The sequence below is a fragment of the Lethenteron reissneri genome, chromosome 31 (assembly GCF_015708825.2).
Source record: "Lethenteron reissneri isolate LAM-NWPU_2019-01 chromosome 31, ASM1570882v1, whole genome shotgun sequence".
NCBI lineage: Eukaryota > Metazoa > Chordata > Hyperoartia > Petromyzontiformes > Petromyzontidae > Lethenteron > Lethenteron reissneri.
This window is the reverse complement of record NC_083809.1, coordinates 13,409,386-13,430,536: the sequence shown is the minus strand read 5'-3', so window position 1 is coordinate 13,430,536 and position 21,151 is coordinate 13,409,386. Positions and strand designations below refer to the sequence as shown.

Genomic DNA, 21,151 nt, shown 5'->3' with positions numbered 1-21,151 from the left:
AATGGGCAGGGAACACACCACCCACACAACACACAATGAACACAACCTATGTACATTTCAATGGGCAGGGAACACACCACCCACACAACACACGATGAACACAACCTATGTACACATCTTCCGGCCTCATAACAGTCTGCGCATTTTTGCGCGCGTCCTTGCAGCGGGCCCCTCACACGGGGTAACCCTGGGTGGCGGACCGTCAGGTGGCAATTGTCCGTCCCGGAGTGAGACCTCATCCGATGCCGCGCGACCGTCGGTATCCCCAGGAGGGGTGGTCGGGCGTGAGCCCGTCAGTCCTGATGCACCTGGAGGTGGCACGGCCGGCAAGGCATTAGGTGAGAACGACGGAGACGGACCCAGTGAGTCGGTCGACCCCCCACACGTTTGGCCACGCATGTGTGAAGTGGGTTTGTGTACCGCAACGAAGGGTTTTAACCTAGAGGGGTGCACGAACCATCGCCGCTTCCCCCATTTAATGCGCACGCACTGTGGTCGCAAAACCTCGACCACCTCCACAGGGCCCCGCCACGGCCGCGCCAGCTTAGGGGAGGTAGCCAGGGGCACTTGGGGACAGTGCAACCATGCCTTGTCCCCCGGCTTCCACTGTATTACGTGCGCCCGACCCAGCCTGAGGCGCTCATTCGCCTTTTGACGGAGGTCCGAGTTTAGCATAGCAGCATCCCGCGCCTCTGTTAATTTGGCCAGATTAAATTTGACGTGGTCAGCCAATTTAGTTTTCCCTTGCGGGTCGGGGATGTGCAGCTGGGCGCGAACAGGCGGGTCGGGTTCGCGACCATACATGAGGTAAAAGGGGGAAAATCCCGTAGCTGCATGGGGTGCCATCCGGTATGCCGCCAAGACCCCTTGAATATGCAGGTCCCAGTCAGTCTGCGAGTCCGAGACCTGCTGTGACATCATTGACGTAATGGTGCGATGCAGGCGCTCGACCATTCCGTCAGTTTGCGGGTGATACGGGGAGGTACGAATTTTCTTCGTGCCTAAGAGGTCACAGACTTGTTTGAGTAATTTACCGGAAAAATTTCTGCCCTGGTCGGTCAGCAGCCGCTCCGGAGCACCTTTGTCCAGGACGTATCCCTGAACAAAGGCCTCCACGATGGCTGCTGCCGACTGGTTGGCAAGGGGCCAGGCCATAGGCCAGCGCGTAAAATACTCGACACCTGTCAACAAATACCTATTGCCCCTGGGGGTGGCGGGAAATGGGCCCAAAATGTCCAGCGCGACAAGCTCATTTATTCTGGATACTTTGATCGATTGCAAGGGCGGGTTAGACTCCCGCGCCGGCGGTTTCCGTTGCGCACACCGAGGGCATGATCCCAATAGATCCCCAACATCCCTCGTCATACCAGGCCAAAAATAATCAAGTTGTAGCAGTGCAAGAGTCTTTTGGGTCCCCAGGTGTAATAGGCGCTCATGCGCGGCCCACACCACCTTGCCTCGCAACTCAGAAGGGACCACCAGCCGATGTCGCTGGGATTTGCCGTCCCAATGCATCAGCAGACCTTGCACCATTCCCCATGCATCCGAATCCCCCTTCACCCGCCCAGCACCCCCGACGCGACGACGCCACCCGAGGAGGGAGGTATCCTCCATTTGGAGGCGCCCCCATTCAGTGACGGGCAACCCCAACAGGGAATCTCTTCCCTGTTGTTCGATCGAATTAGTAACCAATGGTTCGTCGTCGTCGGTGGCTGCCAAGATCGGAACCGATGCGTCCCCTGAAGGCCTGCAACGTCCCGACCCCAGGAGGCATGCACATTCGGAGGTGGTTGGCATGCGCGACAGAGCGTCCGCATTCGTATGGCGAACGCCCTTACGGTAGGTGGTTTCAAAATCAAAGTCCTGGAGAACCTCCAACCATCGAGACAACTGTCCCGATGGTTGTTGAACTCGCAGGGCATACTGTAGTGCCGCATGATCTGTGCGGACGGTGAAATGCCGACCGTACAGATATGGGCGATACTGTTGGATGAAATAGACAATTGCCAACAGTTCCCTACGGGTGACACAATATCTTTGCTCCGCAGGAGACAACACCCGACTACCGTACGCGACCACCCGTTCCACGCCATCAACCACCTGGGAAAGCACACCCCCAATACCCGTGTTGCTCGCATCGGTGTCGAGCAAAAAGGGCTTAGAAAAATCTGGGTAAATCAAGGGAGGGGCTTTTACCAGGGCGTCCCGAAGGGAGCAGAAAGCAGCCTCCTCCTCTTGACCCCAGTGGAACCGAACCCCTTTAGATGTTAAAGCGTGCAGGGGTTTGGCAATTGTCGCAAAATCAGCGACGAACCGTCGGTAATACGACGCGAACCCAATGAAACTCCTGACCTCTCCCACCGAGGTGGGAGTCGGCCAGGAGCTGACACACTGCGTTTTGGACGGGATCGGTAGCAATACCTGAGCGTCCCACGATGTGCCCCAAATAACGCACCGAATCGCGCAACAAATGACATTTTTGGGGCTTGAATTTCAAATTAGCAGCCCGCATCTTTAGGAAAACCGCCCGCAACCTCTGGAGATGTTCGTCAAAAGTTTTACTAAAGACGATAACGTCATCCAAATAAATGAGGCACGACTCCCATTGCAATCCAGCCAAAACCAATTCCATCAAACGCTGGAAAGTTGCCGGCGCTGAGTGTAAGCCCATCGGCAACCGGTTGAATTGGAACAGGCCGTGCGGTGTACGGAAAGCAGTTTTAGGCTTTGAATCATCGTCCAGAGGAAGCTGCCAGAATCCCGAAAGTAAATCCAGTGTGGAAAAGAATCGCGCTCCCGCCAAGGCGTCCAGCGATTCATCCATCCGAGGGAGCGGGTATGCGTCGGCAACCGAAATTTTGTTAAGACGCCGGAAATCAACGCAAAACCGCAACGAACCGTCCTGCTTTTTAACCAGGACGATCGGCGCTCCCCAAGGGCTGGTGGAAGGAGAAATGATGTCGGCGGCCAACATGTCATCAACAGCCGATTTGACATGGTCCTTTTCGGCGGGACTCAACCGAAACGGATTTTGGCGAATTGGCGCGCTGTCACCCGTGTCAATATGGTGACGCAGCAGGTGAGTACAACCCAAATCGTATTTATTCCGACTAAAGACGTCGGAAAATTCCCGCAGTAGTGTTTTAAGTTGTTGACGCTCTGAATCTGACAGGTCCGTCGATCCCGCACAAAGCGCCTCGAGCCACCCTTCATCGCTGTCCGAATGCGGTCGCGGCGCAGGGACAACGCTGACGTGATTTGTGACGGGTTCCTCACATGGCACCGGCGTTGCGTGAGCAAGCACGGTCCCCTGTGGGACCACCACCGTCTGCGAGCCCACATTGAGGACCGCGATGAAGGGTTCACCGTCCCCTCTTACTATGGTCTGGGCCGGAAGTAAATGAGGTCCACTAACCCCGGCCCTAGACGGCCCCAGCAGAACCCCTTGGGCCCCAACACCCTTAGCGAAGGGCCGCTGAAGTTTCAAGGGAATCAACATTTGCGCCCCCGGAGGGACGCGCACCGTTCTCTCTACGAATGCCGGCACCGTCGCGAACGCCGTCCGAGTCGTAACAGGCGATGGCAGAAACGCCATGCGTCTGCCCGACGGGAGCTCAATACATCCCTGGTCGATCAATATCCTAATCGGCATTTTGGCCAGGAAGTCCGTCCCCAGCAGGCACGGAACCGCCAGCGAGGAGGAAACAAAAATCGGCCCAGACAATTTAATTTCCCCAATACAAATTTGGGCACGAATTTGTCCGATGATGCCAAGTGAGCCCCCGTTAGCCGCATAGAATGGTACGTTAACAGGCATCAAAGGACGGACTCCGGACAGGGAGAATATTGTAATATAACTCCGAAATAATGGTCGCCGATGCTCCCGTATCGACCAGGATGCGCACTTCAACCCCGTCGATGTGCCCCACAACGGCCGACGACCCCGACGATGCGGCTACCACACGATCGGCCAGCACGGACCACTGGCCGGGTTCGATATGAGTACCCGGGGTGGTGCGTGATGGTGCGATGGTGCGCGATATCGGCCCCCCTCTCGTTGCGGTGTTTGAGTGCGTGACGGGTGTGTGCGTGGGCCAAACATGTGGGGTGCCGCGACTCGCCGGGTTATGATGGTGGAGCTTGTGATGAGGCCCGTCGTCCCGTTGAGGTGTCGTCCCGCGCTATCGAGGAGCACGGCACCCCGAGGCGACGTGGCCCCGGACGCCGCAGTTGAAACACCGCGGGAGCGCCGTTGGAGGAGACGGACGGTTGAAACGGCCCGGCCCGTCCCGGCCCAACCGTGCTCCTGTCGCCTGTTGCGGTCGGTGGTCGACGGCGTAGAGCTCCTCCGTCGGAATGGTGGCTGCAGCCACCGCACGCCCCACCGATGCCCTGCTGGCTTTCCGCCGCAGTGACAGGAGGTTGGCGTGGAGGAGCCGCGCCGCCTGGAGCGATGTCATCTCCTCGTCCTCCCGGGCGACGACCGCGATGTCAAGGTCGTCTGCCAGGAGGAGGATCTTCTCCGTGACCATCGCGTCCACGCCGTCGTCGTCCATACGAGGGAAGGCCGACTTAGCCATCGCCAGGAGGCTCGTCCGATATGCTAGGGGCGACTCCTTCTCACCCCGCTTGCGGTCGTAAAATTGCTGTCGGCATTCAGCCTGATGGTCCATAGACCCCGCCCAGCAGCTGTAGTGCCATCGGTAACGTAGACCGCTTCTCTCTCGGACGCCGATGTGAGGGCGGCGAGCGCGTCGCCGTCGAGGAGCGCCGGCAGCGCGCAGAGAGCCTCCTCATCGGACCATTTCGCCATCTCCTGATGGGCGAGGAAACGTCAGGCGAAAACCGGCCCAGTCCCCCTCCGCGCCGATGAACTCCTTCAGCGGGGGCAGTCTCTGATGAAGCGCAGCGGTCGTTGTGGACTCCCGCAGGCATGATGTCACCACCACTCGGCTGTGCGTCGGTGCGAACGGCCGATGGGATCGCCTGTCGCGGTTGTGATGACGCACCCTCCGGCGGTGATGACGCTGCAGCTCCAGCGACGGCGATGTCGGAGCGGATGTTCAGGCTGGCCACGCCCTGAACAGCTGTAGCGTCGATGGCGGGAATTTCAAATTCGGACTGCTCCGAAATGGCGGGAAGGCGCCCTGGTCGTTGGCTCGCCTCGCCCCGTGTTGGATCACCGGCCCCCAATCGCGTGATGGTCTCCAGCGTGGCGGCAGCGGCATACAGCAGCTCCGCCAGCCTCCCGTGAGCCAGCCGTAACGCGTCTAACTGCGGCCCCTCTTCATTTCGATGCCCCGGTAAGGAGGCGTCAGGCCCCGGCTGCACCATGTCTTGTGGAGCCGTCTCGGGCTCGACGATCTCGGCAGTGTCTTCCTCCTGCGGTACTTTTGCCCGCGCTGTTTTCCGCGTGTCCATGTTCGAATTACTTCTGACACCAGTTGAAGTACCGGTGAAGGACGCTTGACGCCGAGGTTGAGGCACACGTATATTTATTTCACAATACGACAGTGGGCATATACACACTCGAGGGGGTATCGGCCCCCTCACCCGTATAACTCGGGATACACCCCTAGCTAACTCTGTCCTAGCCCCGAATCCTCCACTAATGGGCTAGGGGAGGCTAACTGGCCCGACACTGGTAAGTCGGGCCCGGTACCCGGAGTTCCAGACCAGCTCTTACAAGAGCACCGGCTCTGGCTTCGGGACCACGCCGCTGGCTCAATCCTGTCCGGCCCTGAAAAGGACATCGAACTAGGGGAGTCCAGGGCTCTATCTAAGACGTCTTCAATCTTCTTCCCTTAGCTTAAACATAACTGACTCGAGCCCTTTGAACATCCCCTTTTATACCCAACCCCTCCCTGAGGGGTGGGGCCCCGGGGGATCATAACGTTCGAACCAGCCCCCCCCAGGGTGTCTGGCTCGGACGTCGTAGAGGGCACTTGCCTCGTGCACTTACGTAGCCCCGCCCACTGTGTTTGTTTTCCATAGGCTGCCATGCATAACGGGCCCTCTCTTTAACACCCCTACATCACCCCCCCCCCCCCCCCCCCCCCCCGCATAGCTTGCAGCCGTCCCGGCTGCCAACATACAAAAGTGACAATAAAAGTGCATTTACACCTTGACCGCGCGTGTGCCTCACTATTTTTCAACAATAACAAGAACAGCAACAAGAACACAACAAAATGCAACAGCAAGAAGAGAAAACAACCCGACGCACCCCCCCTTGAATAAATACGAATTCCGTAAAAAAAACAACCTATATACAATTTGCAGGGAACCCACCATACACACAACACCAGGTGAACCCAACGTATGTACATTTCAATGGGCAGGGAACACACCACCCACACAACACACAATGAACACAACCTATGTACATTTCAATGGGCAGGGAACACACCACCCACACAACACACGATGAACACAACCTATGTACACATCTTCCGGCCTCATAACAGTCTGCGCATTTTTGCGCGCGTCCTTGCAGCGGGCCCCTCACACGGGGTAACCCTGGGTGGCGGACCGTCAGGTGGCAATTGTCCGTCCCGGAGTGAGACCTCATCCGATGCCGCGCGACCGTCGGTATCCCCAGGAGGGGTGGTCGGGCGTGAGCCCGTCAGTCCTGATGCACCTGGAGGTGGCACGGCCGGCAAGGCATTAGGTGAGAACGACGGAGACGGACCCAGTGAGTCGGTCGACCCCCCACACGTTTGGCCACGCATGTGTGAAGTGGGTTTGTGTACCGCAACGAAGGGTTTTAACCTAGAGGGGTGCACGAACCATCGCCGCTTCCCCCATTTAATGCGCACGCACTGTGGTCGCAAAACCTCGACCACCTCCACAGGGCCCCGCCACGGCCGCGCCAGCTTAGGGGAGGTAGCCAGGGGCACTTGGGGACAGTGCAACCATGCCTTGTCCCCCGGCTTCCACTGTATTACGTGCGCCCGACCCAGCCTGAGGCGCTCATTCGCCTTTTGACGGAGGTCCGAGTTTAGCATAGCAGCATCCCGCGCCTCTGTTAATTTGGCCAGATTAAATTTGACGTGGTCAGCCAATTTAGTTTTCCCTTGCGGGTCGGGGATGTGCAGCTGGGCGCGAACAGGCGGGTCGGGTTCGCGACCAGTACATGAGGTAAAAGGGGGAAAATCCCGTAGCTGCATGGGGTGCCATCCGGTATGCCGCCAAGACCCCTTGAATATGCAGGTCCCAGTCAGTCTGCGAGTCCGAGACCTGCTGTGACATCATTGACGTAATGGTGCGATGCAGGCGCTCGACCATTCCGTCAGTTTGCGGGTGATACGGGGAGGTACGAATTTTCTTCGTGCCTAAGAGGTCACAGACTTGTTTGAGTAATTTACCGGAAAAATTTCTGCCCTGGTCGGTCAGCAGCCGCTCCGGAGCACCTTTGTCCAGGACGTATCCCTGAACAAAGGCCTCCACGATGGCTGCTGCCGACTGGTTGGCAAGGGGCCAGGCCATAGGCCAGCGCGTAAAATACTCGACACCTGTCAACAAATACCTATTGCCCCTGGGGGTGGCGGGAAATGGGCCCAAAATGTCCAGCGCGACAAGCTCATTTATTCTGGATACTTTGATCGATTGCAAGGGCGGGTTAGACTCCCGCGCCGGCGGTTTCCGTTGCGCACACCGAGGGCATGATCCCAATAGATCCCCAACATCCCTCGTCATACCAGGCCAAAAATAATCAAGTTGTAGCAGTGCAAGAGTCTTTTGGGTCCCCAGGTGTAATAGGCGCTCATGCGCGGCCCACACCACCTTGCCTCGCAACTCAGAAGGGACCACCAGCCGATGTCGCTGGGATTTGCCGTCCCAATGCATCAGCAGACCTTGCACCATTCCCCATGCATCCGAATCCCCCTTCACCCGCCCAGCACCCCCGACGCGACGACGCCACCCGAGGAGGGAGGTATCCTCCATTTGGAGGCGCCCCCATTCAGTGACGGGCAACCCCAACAGGGAATCTCTTCCCTGTTGTTCGATCGAATTAGTAACCAATGGTTCGTCGTCGTCGGTGGCTGCCAAGATCGGAACCGATGCGTCCCCTGAAGGCCTGCAACGTCCCGACCCCAGGAGGCATGCACATTCGGAGGTGGTTGGCATGCGCGACAGAGCGTCCGCATTCGTATGGCGAACGCCCTTACGGTAGGTGGTTTCAAAATCAAAGTCCTGGAGAACCTCCAACCATCGAGACAACTGTCCCGATGGTTGTTGAACTCGCAGGGCATACTGTAGTGCCGCATGATCTGTGCGGACGGTGAAATGCCGACCGTACAGATATGGGCGATACTGTTGGATGAAATAGACAATTGCCAACAGTTCCCTACGGGTGACACAATATCTTTGCTCCGCAGGAGACAACACCCGACTACCGTACGCGACCACCCGTTCCACGCCATCAACCACCTGGGAAAGCACACCCCCAATACCCGTGTTGCTCGCATCGGTGTCGAGCAAAAAGGGCTTAGAAAAATCTGGGTAAATCAAGGGAGGGGCTTTTACCAGGGCGTCCCGAAGGGAGCAGAAAGCAGCCTCCTCCTCTTGACCCCAGTGGAACCGAACCCCTTTAGATGTTAAAGCGTGCAGGGGTTTTGCAATTGTCGCAAAATCAGCGACGAACCGTCGGTAATACGACGCGAACCCAATGAAACTCCTGACCTCTCCCACCGAGGTGGGAGTCGGCCAGGAGCTGACACACTGCGTTTTGACGGGATCGGTAGCAATACCTGAGCGTCCCACGATGTGCCCCAAATAACGCACCGAATCGCGCAACAAATGACATTTTTGGGGCTTGAATTTCAAATTAGCAGCCCGCATCTTTAGGAAAACCGCCCGCAACCTCTGGAGATGTTCGTCAAAAGTTTTACTAAAGACGATAACGTCATCCAAATAAATGAGGCACGACTCCCATTGCAATCCAGCCAAAACCAATTCCATCAAACGCTGGAAAGTTGCCGGCGCTGAGTGTAAGCCCATCGGCAACCGGTTGAATTGGAACAGGCCGTGCGGTGTACGGAAAGCAGTTTTAGGCTTTGAATCATCGTCCAGAGGAAGCTGCCAGAATCCCGAAAGTAAATCCAGTGTGGAAAAGAATCGCGCTCCCGCCAAGGCGTCCAGCGATTCATCCATCCGAGGGAGCGGGTATGCGTCGGCAACCGAAATTTTGTTAAGACGCCGGAAATCAACGCAAAACCGCAACGAACCGTCCTGCTTTTTAACCAGGACGATCGGCGCTCCCCAAGGGCTGGTGGAAGGAGAAATGATGTCGGCGGCCAACATGTCATCAACAGCCGATTTGACATGGTCCTTTTCGGCGGGACTCAACCGAAACGGATTTTGGCGAATTGGCGCGCTGTCACCCGTGTCAATATGGTGACGCAGCAGGTGAGTACAACCCAAATCGTATTTATTCCGACTAAAGACGTCGGAAAATTCCCGCAGTAGTGTTTTAAGTTGTTGACGCTCTGAATCTGACAGGTCCGTCGATCCCGCACAAAGCGCCTCGAGCCACCCTTCATCGCTGTCCGAATGCGGTCGCGGCGCAGGGACAACGCTGACGTGATTTGTGACGGGTTCCTCACATGGCACCGGCGTTGCGTGAGCAAGCACGGTCCCCTGTGGGACCACCACCGTCTGCGAGCCCACATTGAGGACCGCGATGAAGGGTTCACCGTCCCCTCTTACTATGGTCTGGGCCGGAAGTAAATGAGGTCCACTAACCCCGGCCCTAGACGGCCCCAGCAGAACCCCTTGGGCCCCAACACCCTTAGCGAAGGGCCGCTGAAGTTTCAAGGGAATCAACATTTGCGCCCCCGGAGGGACGCGCACCGTTCTCTCTACGAATGCCGGCACCGTCGCGAACGCCGTCCGAGTCGTAACAGGCGATGGCAGAAACGCCATGCGTCTGCCCGACGGGAGCTCAATACATCCCTGGTCGATCAATATCCTAATCGGCATTTTGGCCAGGAAGTCCGTCCCCAGCAGGCACGGAACCGCCAGCGAGGAGGAAACAAAAATCGGCCCAGACAATTTAATTTCCCCAATACAAATTTGGGCACGAATTTGTCCGATGATGCCAAGTGAGCCCCCGTTAGCCGCATAGAATGGTACGTTAACAGGCATCAAAGGACGACTCCGGACAGGGAGAATATTGTAAATCAACTCCGAAATAATGGTCGCCGATGCTCCCGTATCGACCAGGATGCGCACTTCAACCCCGTCGATGTGCCCCACAACGGCCGACGACCCCGACGATGCGGCTACCACACGATCGGCCAGCACGGACCACTGGCCGGGTTCGATATGAGTACCCGGGGTGGTGCGTGATGGTGCGATGGTGCGCGATATCGGCCCCCCTCTCGTTGCGGTGTTTGAGTGCGTGACGGGTGTGTGCGTGGGCCAAACATGTGGGGTGCCGCGACTCGCCGGGTTATGATGGTGGAGCTTGTGATGAGGCCCGTCGTCCCGTTGAGGTGTCGTCCCGCGCTATCGAGGAGCACGGCACCCCGAGGCGACGTGGCCCCGGACGCCGCAGTTGAAACACCGCGGGAGCGCCGTTGGAGGAGACGGACGGTTGAAACGGCCCGGCCCGTCCCGGCCCAACCGTGCTCCTGTCGCCTGTTGCGGTCGGTGGTCGACGGCGTAGAGCTCCTCCGTCGGAATGGTGGCTGCAGCCACCGCACGCCCCACCGATGCCCTGCTGGCTTTCCGCCGCAGTGACAGGAGGTTGGCGTGGAGGAGCCGCGCCACCTGGAGCAATGTCATCTCCTCGTCCTCCCGGGCGACGACCGCGATGTCAAGGTCGTCTGCCAGGAGGAGGATCTTCTCCGTGACCATCGCGTCCACGCCGTCGTCGTCCATACGAGGGAAGGCCGACTTAGCCATCGCCAGGAGGCTCGTCCGATATGCTAGGGGCGACTCCTTCTCACCCCGCTTGCGGTCGTAAAATTGCTGTCGGCATTCAGCCGATGGTCCATAGACCCCGCCCAGCAGCTGTAGTGCCATCGGTAACGTAGACCGCTTCTCTCTCGGCGCCGATGTGAGGGCGGCGAGCGCGTCGCCGTCGAGGAGCGCCGGCAGCGCGCAGAGAGCCTCCTCATCGGACCATTTCGCCATCTCCTGATGGGCGAGGAAACGTCAGCGAAAACCGGCCCAGTCCCCCTCCGCGCCGATGAACTCCTTCAGCGGGGGCAGTCTCTGATGAAGCGCAGCGGTCGTTGTGGACTCCCGCAGGCTGATGTCAACACCACTCGGCTGTGCGTCGGTGCGAACGGCCGATGGGATCGCCTGTCGCGCTTGTGATGACGTTGCAGCTTCAGCGAAGGCGATGTCGGAGCGGATGTCTAGGCTGGCCACGCCCCGAACAGCTGTAGCGTCGATGGCGGGAATTTCAAATTCGGACTGCTCCGAAATGGCGGGAAGGCGCCCTGGTCGTTGGCTCGCCTCGCCCCGTGTTGGATCACCGGCCCCTAGTCGCGTGATGGTCTCCAGCGTGGCGGCAGCGGCATACAGCAGCTCCGCCAGCCTCCCGTGAGCCAGCCGTAACGCGTCTGGCTGCGGCCCCTCTTCATTTCGATGCCCCGGTAAGGAGGCGTCAGGCCCCGGCTGCACCTTGTCTTGTGGAGCCGTCTCGGGCTCGACGATCTCGGCAGTGTCTTCCTCCTGCGGTACTTTGGCCCGCGCTGTTTTCCGCGTGTCCATGTTCGAATTACTTCTGACACCAGTTGAAGTACCGGTGAGGACGCTTGACGCCGAGGTTGAGGCACACGTATGTTTATTCACAATATGACAGTGGGCATATACACACTCGAGGGGGTATCGGCCCCCTCACCCGTATAACTCGGGATACACCCCTAGCTAACTCTGTCCTAGCCCCGAATCCTCCACTAATGGGCTAGGGGAGGCTAACTGGCCCAACACTGGTAAGTTGGGCCCGGTACCCGGAGTTCCAGACCAGCTCTTACAAGAGCACCGGCTCTGGCTTCCGGGACCACGCCGCTGGCTCAATCCTGTCCGGCCCTGAAAAGGACATCGAACCAGGGGAGTCCAGGGCTCTATCTAAGACGTCTTCAATCTTCTTCCCTTAGCTTAAACATAACTGCCGAGCCCTTTGAAACATCCCCTTTTATACCCAACCCCTCCCTGAGGGGTGGGGCCCCGGGGGATCATAACGTTCGAACCAGCCCCCCCCAGGGTGTCTGGCTCGGACGTCGTAGAGGGCACTTGCTCGTGCACTTACGTAGCCCCGCCCACTGTGTTTGTTTTCCATAGGCTGCCATGCATAACGGGCCCTCTCTTTAACACCCCTACACCTGTATCCTTTTTAAATCCTTTATATTAAGTTCGCTTGCTTGCTTGCTTGCGTGCTTGCTTGCTTGCGTGCTTGCTTGCTTGCTTACGACTGTGCAAATCTTTCGGTCGTTTTTTAACCCACTTCCCGTGATCCAATCGAACTGACATTTTCCACACAGACTCGTTGTGCCAGACAATTAATGTTCGTGAAAAAAAATTCCCAAAATTTTACACTTTTTAGGCAAAAAATTTGTATTTTACATATATTCAAATATAACTCATTCATGGCTTTGGCTGAACATCACAGTATAAGAGCCCAGAGCGTAACCCCTCCACAGGCCGTGGCGGAGTAGCGCAGTTGGTAGCGCCCTCGCTTCCCATGCCAAAGGTCGCGGGATCGATCCCCGCGTCCTCCACAGGCGAATATATTTTTAAATCCTTTATATTAAGTTCGCTGCCACGCATATAAAGGATTTATAGTGAAAAACTTGTTTTTACGGGTTATACTTATTAATTCCTCAACCCTTGCATGCCGCTGCAGTATAAAAATTATATTCTGTAACCGTTTTTTTTACTCTATTAGGCGCCTTGAGTGTGAAGGTGCTCTGTAAAGATTAGAATCCTGTGTGGTGGTGACGCAGAGTTACAAGAAGACGTCATCGTTATTCATATTATTTTTTTTTTTATTAACAAAACCCAGTAATTTCCAAGAAGACCAAGTTGCTTTAGCTCTTTGACAGCTCACAAAATTAAGGTTTTGGTGCGTGGTAGATTACATAACATGAGTTGCTGTCAATTAATACAGGCAGTCCTGAACTTACTAATACCTGACATATGAACACCCACACTTATGAATCCACTAGTGGTAAGTACCCGGCGTTGCCCGGGCGAAAAAGACAGACACACACATGGACTTACACACAGACATTGACCCACACGTAGAAACACAATGACTTAGACGCACACACACACATATGGTGAAACCCAGGATGGATCGTTAGCAGGCCAGCCTAAATGTTTCTAACCGATGAAGTTGTTCCATTAGGGGGGTGCATGTTTTGCAAGCGTAGAGAAGGGAGGGAATTACCGTGGCCGAAAAGACCTGGAGCTTCATGCGGAGCGAGAGACCAGGTAGCTTCCACACAGCGTAACGCAGCCGATGAAAAGATATGGCGCTCGACTGATTTGGAGTGAAACCTCTGCTGTTAAACCGGAGCCGGTTATGAGCACACTGGCCAGGTATGGGAATCTCTCCAATCTCTCCACAACTGCCGCATCAGCAATTGTGAGTTATGGGGGTGAATTGTCCGATGGTACAAAATACCCAAGCAGGTGCTTAGTTTTGGTGGGGCTGATGGTAAGGTCCCACCTCTTAGTGGCAAGCTCCAAGTTCAGCAGCAGTGCCTCCAACTCCTCTTCTGAGTGAGCAGCAATGACCAGAGAATCGGCATACCTAACATGGTTGAGCAATAGGTAGCCATCCCTTGACCGCACCCGGGCATCGATCAGCCTCCCATTGTTTCTGTACCATATGGTAATTCCTCAGGTACAGCCATTGAAGGCTTCACGAACTACGTGGTCGAAAGATATGTTAAACAATGAGGGAGCCAGAGGACATCCCTGTCACACCCCAAGGTGTACAGGGAATGGCTCTGACTCCTGGGCAGGTAGTTTTACCCGGGTCCGTTCACCATCATGAAGATCTTTGATGATCATGAGCAGCTGGTCAGGGACTCCGAAAGCATGAAGAACAACCCAGAGACCACGCCTACTGATGGTATCATAGGCCTTGAGCAGGTCAATAAAGCACATTCAGTCACACGCACACATGGACCTACAGACACGCAAAGAAATGGACTTACACTGACTGACATGGAGCCATGCACACAAAGCGACAACACAGACGCCCGTGGACTGACACACACAGACATATCGACTGACACACACAAACACATGGACTTACACACACACACACATATGGACTCACACACGCATAGACATGCACTTTAGACACACACACATGGACTTACACACACATTGCCCTACACACACATAGACATATGGACTGTGACACACAGACATCTACTTTAGATACACACACATGGATTAACACACACACATCGACTGACACACATAGACACACAAACGCACATTGACTTACACAATCAGATGGAGCCATGCACGCACATCGACTCATACACACGCATTCACTTAGACACACACACATCGAGTGAAACACACAGGTATGGACTTACACACACATGTGGACTAACACACACAGCGATTGATACGCGCACAAATGGACTGACACACACACACAAACACTTGTACGTACGTACACATGGGGTGTTGTCCGTTTGAAAAAGACAGACACACACATGGACTTACACACAGACATGGAGCCACGCACATAGAAACCCATCGACTCACATGCACACAAACATTATCATTGTAATATTTGTAAACTTATTTGTTTAATAATAGTAAACAATAAACCTTCAATTCTTAGCGAAAGATGCATAAAATTGTACTTTACATTGGCGTGGTGACGCCTCGTCCCGTGCAGAGCCCGCGGCCTCGCCTAGATTGGCAAGCCGGAGGAGGTGAGACATTGCCAGGCTGCTGGCTGTGCCGCTACTCCCGCCCCCCTCACCATCCCCGCCTGAGGCAGAATAATACAGTACTATGTAAGCGCTTTAATAATATTAAATTCATATCTAAGGACTTTATAGCAGTGACTGCACGCATTGGGGTGGGGTGGGGAAGAGGACATCACACTGTGAAGAGAAATCGGCAGCGTGATTTGTATATTTAATGCATGTTAAAGGCGTAAAATAAAATGTCCCCCGTGAGCTGGAGCGAACGCACATCACTTGGCAGAGTCCGCCCCCCCCCCCAGGCAATTGTCGTGAGTTGGTACGGTCGATGTCGTGCAATAAGTAAATAATTAAAATAAGAATGCTACTAATTCGTTCATTAAACGACTTTAAAATTTACGGACGTGAAAACGGAATAGCCTATTCCCACCACGGGGCTTAGGGCGTGCCGGCTGGCAAATTATTTCGGTCTTAAATCCCACCGTCCGAGAGCAAAATCCCCCGCAAGCGCAAGCGTGCGGAGATTTTTATATATAAGAAGAAGAAAGAAGAAAGATACTCTTTGGTTCTTTGGTAAAGTCACGTAGGTAGAAAAAAGTAATAATAAAAAAATAATATATCACGACGTTTCGATCGCAACACAAGCAGTCGTCCTCAGGCGGAAAAAAAATATCCAGCAGAACGAAAGAGTATACTTACGAACCAGTTTACATGAAATATGTTTTAACATTGATTAAAATGCTAACTCGCACTTGCAAACTCAAGCGCAAAAACTCTTTTTTTCAGCGGAACAATCCTCCGCTAGATGTAATGAGTCGGCATCGTGCTGGGAGTGTTTGTGTGTGTGTGAACCAATGTGAAAGTTAGTGTGTGAACGTGATTGTGTGCAGAGCAGTAATATAGCGGTTAGCATGCTGTGCTATGAAAGCAGTGACCAGAGTTTAGGTTTTGCTCATGGCCAACACCTGTGACGATTATCTGAAGTGGTCCTGAGCCTACCTTGGTCGACTCAGCCTCAATTTATTACCAGGTGTGCTGTGTAAACATCGCAAACATGACCCATGACCACTGGGACGACAAAGGTGGCCGGGCGTGGTGGTGGCCACCCTCATAGGTGTGCCGTGCCGGCCTTCATAGGCGTTGCTCACTAACAGCACTTACCCGAACAATCTGTTAAAAGCTATACGGGGGGATCTTTGTTTTTTTTATTCCACAGGTTTAACCTGATCCGGCGGGCGGTTTTACGGATGAAGTGGGACGGGCTGAATTCTTTGCACTACTTGCTGGTGAAACGGACGATGAGCCCCCTCTACACCAACCTCACCGTGAACATCGGCGGGCCGCAGGGAAGCCGGCTTTGAAACAATCCCCCAGGTCGTGCTTCCCACCCAGTCAAGCATCTTAACGACGCTGTACCGACGTGTTCCTTGATTATTGTCCATTAACCAACGTTCTAACGACACACGCTCTTGCGTGAGACTTCACCGAGCAGCTGGTTTGGAATGTTGAGGCCGGAATTTGAGAATGGCCATCGTTGGTCACAGGACGTGAGACGATGTTCGTTATCGATCAGTCACTAAGCACGAGTTCATTGGTCAACGCGTCTGAGGGCTAAGAACATTTCACGCAAAGAACAACAGCAACTTGTTACAGAAAAAAAACTCATTTACAATCCAATTGTGGATCTGCAGGGAACAGGTTTCTTGGACTTCACATTGTCAAATGGTTATTTGAGCATGGAGCTGGTGATTAGTCGAAACTATCCTTCAAAGACATTGTAGTAGCTCCAAAGTGGGTTCGTGTGTATGTGTTTGTTCGCGAGTGGGGAACGGTGGTGCATGGTTACTATCCTGCTCGACGAACCCGGCAACACGAGTTTTATTCCTGTTCACGGCCAACACCAGTGACAATTATCCGAGCTGATCCTGGGCCTCAAATAAATTGACCGTCTTAAATGAGTAACCTATATTATATGTAAGTATTGCAACTTAGGAGACAAAGGTGGCCGGGCGGGGTGTTGGCCAACCGACCCCCTTGTTTGCCATGCCGGACTTAATAGGTGTTCATTAACATAGTAGAGCAATCGATATCTCAAAACCGTTTAATGAACTCTCTTGGAATTCTCATTCTGCTTCCTTCTTCTTGCAGTAGGGTCTGTACCAAACAGCTTTTCTAAGACCCAATGATGCCACTTCTCTCACAATTTACTCCCGAGACCGCATTTTGCTGCAAGCAGTCACCATCAAGAGTTCGATATTTGATCATGATCGTAGGGTTCCTAGGCAGTGCTTATGGCGTGCGTGTGTTTTGGTGCAACTTGCTTTGTTGACTTGTACGGTAACGAGTTCAATGCTACTTCACCACGCAAGTTAAAATAAAACATACACATTTAAAGATCCACAATATTGAAAAGACTGCTTGTAAAGTATTTGTTTTAATTACATAAACTCAGAGGGATTAAAACTTACCAGAAAAAAAAAAAACAGGGGCCTAAAACTATCACTGGTGCTGCTGCCATCCTGCTCATCAGAAGTTCCTCCTCCTGGTGCCTCTGAGTCCTCTCCTCTCTCTCTACGCGAGCAATGAGCTGCTCCTGTGTGATGATAACGCACGGGTTTACATCATCGTTATTACCCAGCTGTCCTGAGCCCGTTTCTAAGTGGTAGTTGGTGTCGACTGGCCACGGGTTGTAGTTTATGAATCTTGAACTTCTTTCGCACCATATGTAGCCAAACGCGCTAAACGGAGGTGCGAGAGAAAGACAACAACCTAAACACAAATATTTGTTTCAAATAAAAGAGTTTTCATTCTAGATTGTGTTTTGTAACATTTGATTCATCCAACCACGGTGTACAACTTCAGTGACAGGTGAGTGGTGTATAGCGGGATAGGCTGCTCGGACAGAAAACCAACGTGGATGTGTAGGACCATAACGTTATGTGGTACGTGTGGCAGATGCTTTCTCTTTGGGGAAAGAATGGGGGAAAAGTGGGGGGACGGGGGGAGGCAGTCTCATTTCAAGTTCCATCAAGTAAACCTGGTCTCTGGAGTGTCTGTCTGTGTGACTCCGTGTCTGTGTTTTGTCTCTCTCTCAAATTTAGTTCTACCTGATGACGGTTGCTTGTGTTGCAATTGAAACGTTGTTTTTTATTACTTCTTTTCTTTTCTTTTTATGTGACTTTACCGAAAGAACCAAAGAGTAATTCCTGCAGTCACGAAAGCTTCAAATCAAGTTATAGCGTGAATGAGCTGGTTTCCCTTGATATCTTGGGGCCTTTTCCTGTCACTCCCCGCGGTAATAAGTACCTATTGGTACAGGGTAGAGTACTTCACCCGGTGGCCTATGGCCTGGCCTTTCTCCAGGGCTATGTCCTGGATAAGGGCACTTTGGAGCGGCTGCTGACCGATCAAGGGAATAATTTTTGGTCCACCTTCCTACGGGAGGTTTGCAATCTGTAGGGCACACACAAAGTTCGCACCTCGCCTTACCACCCACAAACTCACGGCATGGTTGAGCGGCTAAACAGGATGCTCACCGCCATGTCAAGCCACCAGGTGTCCGAATTGCAAGAGGATTGGGATCTCCATATCCACGTGGTTTTGGCTGCCTACCAAATGGCACCCCATGCGTCCACGGGGTTTTCCCCATTTTATTTGATGTATGGCAGAGAGGCCAATCCCCCAGTGGATGTTCAATTGCGTGTCACGCAGGCCTCCCCAAATTCCAAGATCGCCCAACATATTCGGTCCAATGTCCAAAAGTTGGTAGAGGCGCGAGAGGCGGTGAAGTACAATTTGGAGGCCCGCTAATTGGCCAACAAGCGACTGCAGAACCTCGAGGTTTCCACTCACAAGTGGTCTGTGGGTAACAGGGCGTGGCTCCATTGCCCCCAAGTGCCCCTGTCAACATCACCAGGGCCCGGTCGAAATTGTGCGGGTCGTTCGACCGCAGTGTGTGAAGATCCGCCATGGGAAGTGGTGCTGGTTTGTGCACCCATCACATCTCAAACCCTTCTTTCCTCATCACACTACACCAACTCTACGCGGGGGCCGAGGGCGTGACGTGTCCGACGAGCCGAGTCGTGCGATCGCCGAGCCTAACCTTCAGCCCAGCCATGTTGTTGCTCCCTCAGATGCCTCGGGAGTAGCGCCTCGGCGGTGCACTGCACCGACACTTTGGACACCTCCCGCTCAGCTGACACATCACTGCAGGACTGCCATCCTCCACTTCATGCAACCCCGCGGCCACGTCTTCCCCCCACTGCTTACGGTGGTCCATCGACCAAAACCCGATCCAAATCGAAAACTTTTTCATGAACACTGCCATGCTCATCCGGCCTCCGCTGTTTTTCGGCTGGTTCACATGGGTCGCGTCGTATGTGGGGGGGGAGGGGGGGTGCGTCGTGTTGCTGTGAGTTTTGTATATTGGTGTATATAGTGTATATTTGTACAGGCGGGTTGGGTTATTTATATGAGGGATGTTCGTTTTTCTTGTTGATAATGGTTTTATTGAGGCACACATACTCGTTTTCGTTCTCGCCAGTCTTTTTTTATTGTTATTTGACAGCTGGGACAGCTGGGTGCTACGAGCGGAGGGGGGGGGGTGATGTAGCGTGGGAAATACATATGCGCACACCGCCCTATGCTTACTTACCTGCAGTTACGAGCAGGGGTCTGTAGGGGGTGCCACCCTGCACAAAGGGATAGAGAACTGGACCATGGAGAGGCCCGGGTTCCCTTTCTCGACCCCAGGTGAGGGGTTGGTGGGGTCTTTCCAGAGGCCCCTGGAAGGTTCCAGAGAGGGGCGGTACCGGGGGTGGAGAGTCCCCGAGGTGTGTATAAAAGACGTCTCTCAGGTCGGCTCTTGGCAGTGCTCTGAAGATGAAGACAGAAGGCCAGCTAGGCTAGGACCCTGGAACCCCTTTAAGGGCCGGGGTCGAGCGCGGACCAGTGGTCGGACCCGCACCTTGGCTGGGTCGGGTCAGCATAGCCTCCCTAGCTAGGACCCTGGGACCTAGGGACTGACGTCCTTTTAAGGGCCGGGGCCGAGCACGGACCAGTGGTCGAGACCCGCACCTTGGCTGGGTCGGGTCAGCATAGCCTCCCTAGCTAGGACCCTGGGACCTAGGGACTGACGTCCTTTTAAGGGCCGGGGCCGAGCACGGACCAGTGGTCGAGACCCGCACCTTGGCTGGGTCGGGTCATTTACCCTCCCCTAGGTCACCCTTAGCCAGAGGGCTCTGAGTTAGTCCCAGTAATACGGCACGTTAGCCCGGAGGCTATACCTCCCTAGAGAGCCTTCAAATAAATGTGTTGCCTTTAAAGTCAAGTCTCAAGTCTCCATGGAACCCACTACATATACAACAAAATAAGATGTTGCAATTCATATCATGTATGACACAATACCAGGTTCAGATTGCATCATTTATTGTGCTGCTCAAAAAGCAAGTATTGTCCAAACCCAGTAATAGATGTATGCATGGATCCAGTCAAATATGTATTTAGTCGTTTATAGTTTAAATTGAGATTCCTTCACTTTATAACTCACTTATCTTTCGATTGAAAGCTTTCGTGACTGCAGGGATTCATCTTCTTGGTTCTTTCGGTAAAGTCACGTAGAAGGGAAATAATAAAATATTAAAAATAAAACATAATAAAATACAATTCTCACGACGTTTCGGCCACAACGCAAGCAGCCGTCCTCAGATGAAGAACAGGTCTGTCGGAAAGACAGCGTCTGAATGAACACCACTAAGCTTGGCAGCATATATTTAAGCTGGGTTAGAGGAGGACGGGCACCTTGACAAAGGAATTTGCATATCAACAGAGGAATTTAGCATATTTATGGAAAATGCAGATATGGGATTGGTCACTACTTGTGGAATGTGTAGGAGGTGGGCGGGGTCTCAAAGTAATATTATGCCCGTGCATTATGTAGGATACGCAGCAACAAAGGGAGGAAGTAGGGTTAGCAGTAATAAAGGGAAGGAATTTTAATAGTAAGGAGCTGCTGCAGCTAAACCACCACGTAAAAAACTAAAATATAAACTACATCAATATCATCAATATACTAAATATACTCTCCAATAAGCTGAGCTACTAAGAGTATGTCATACATTACAATTCTACGTCGCAAAAAATATAATATGCCTCCAGCTAAACCTTTTCCTTACATCACACGGATCTACCCCGTACTATATACTGCCATAGACAAACCTAACATTAAATTATATACTGCA

General features: G+C 53.6%; 1 protein-coding gene across 1 annotated transcript in view; it reads left to right on the top strand.

Annotated features, from left to right (window-relative positions):
* Positions 1-17,671, top strand: part of LOC133349825 (beta-1,4-galactosyltransferase 2-like) — a 73,930-nt gene extending 56,259 nt beyond the window's left edge. The window contains exon 5 of the mRNA XM_061563621.1: positions 16,129-17,671. Within this exon, the coding sequence (XP_061419605.1) occupies positions 16,129-16,273 (145 nt within the window). The 3' untranslated portion in view covers positions 16,274-17,671. The remainder of the gene's footprint in view (positions 1-16,128) is intronic.
* Positions 17,672-21,151: the final 3,480 nt, after the last annotated feature.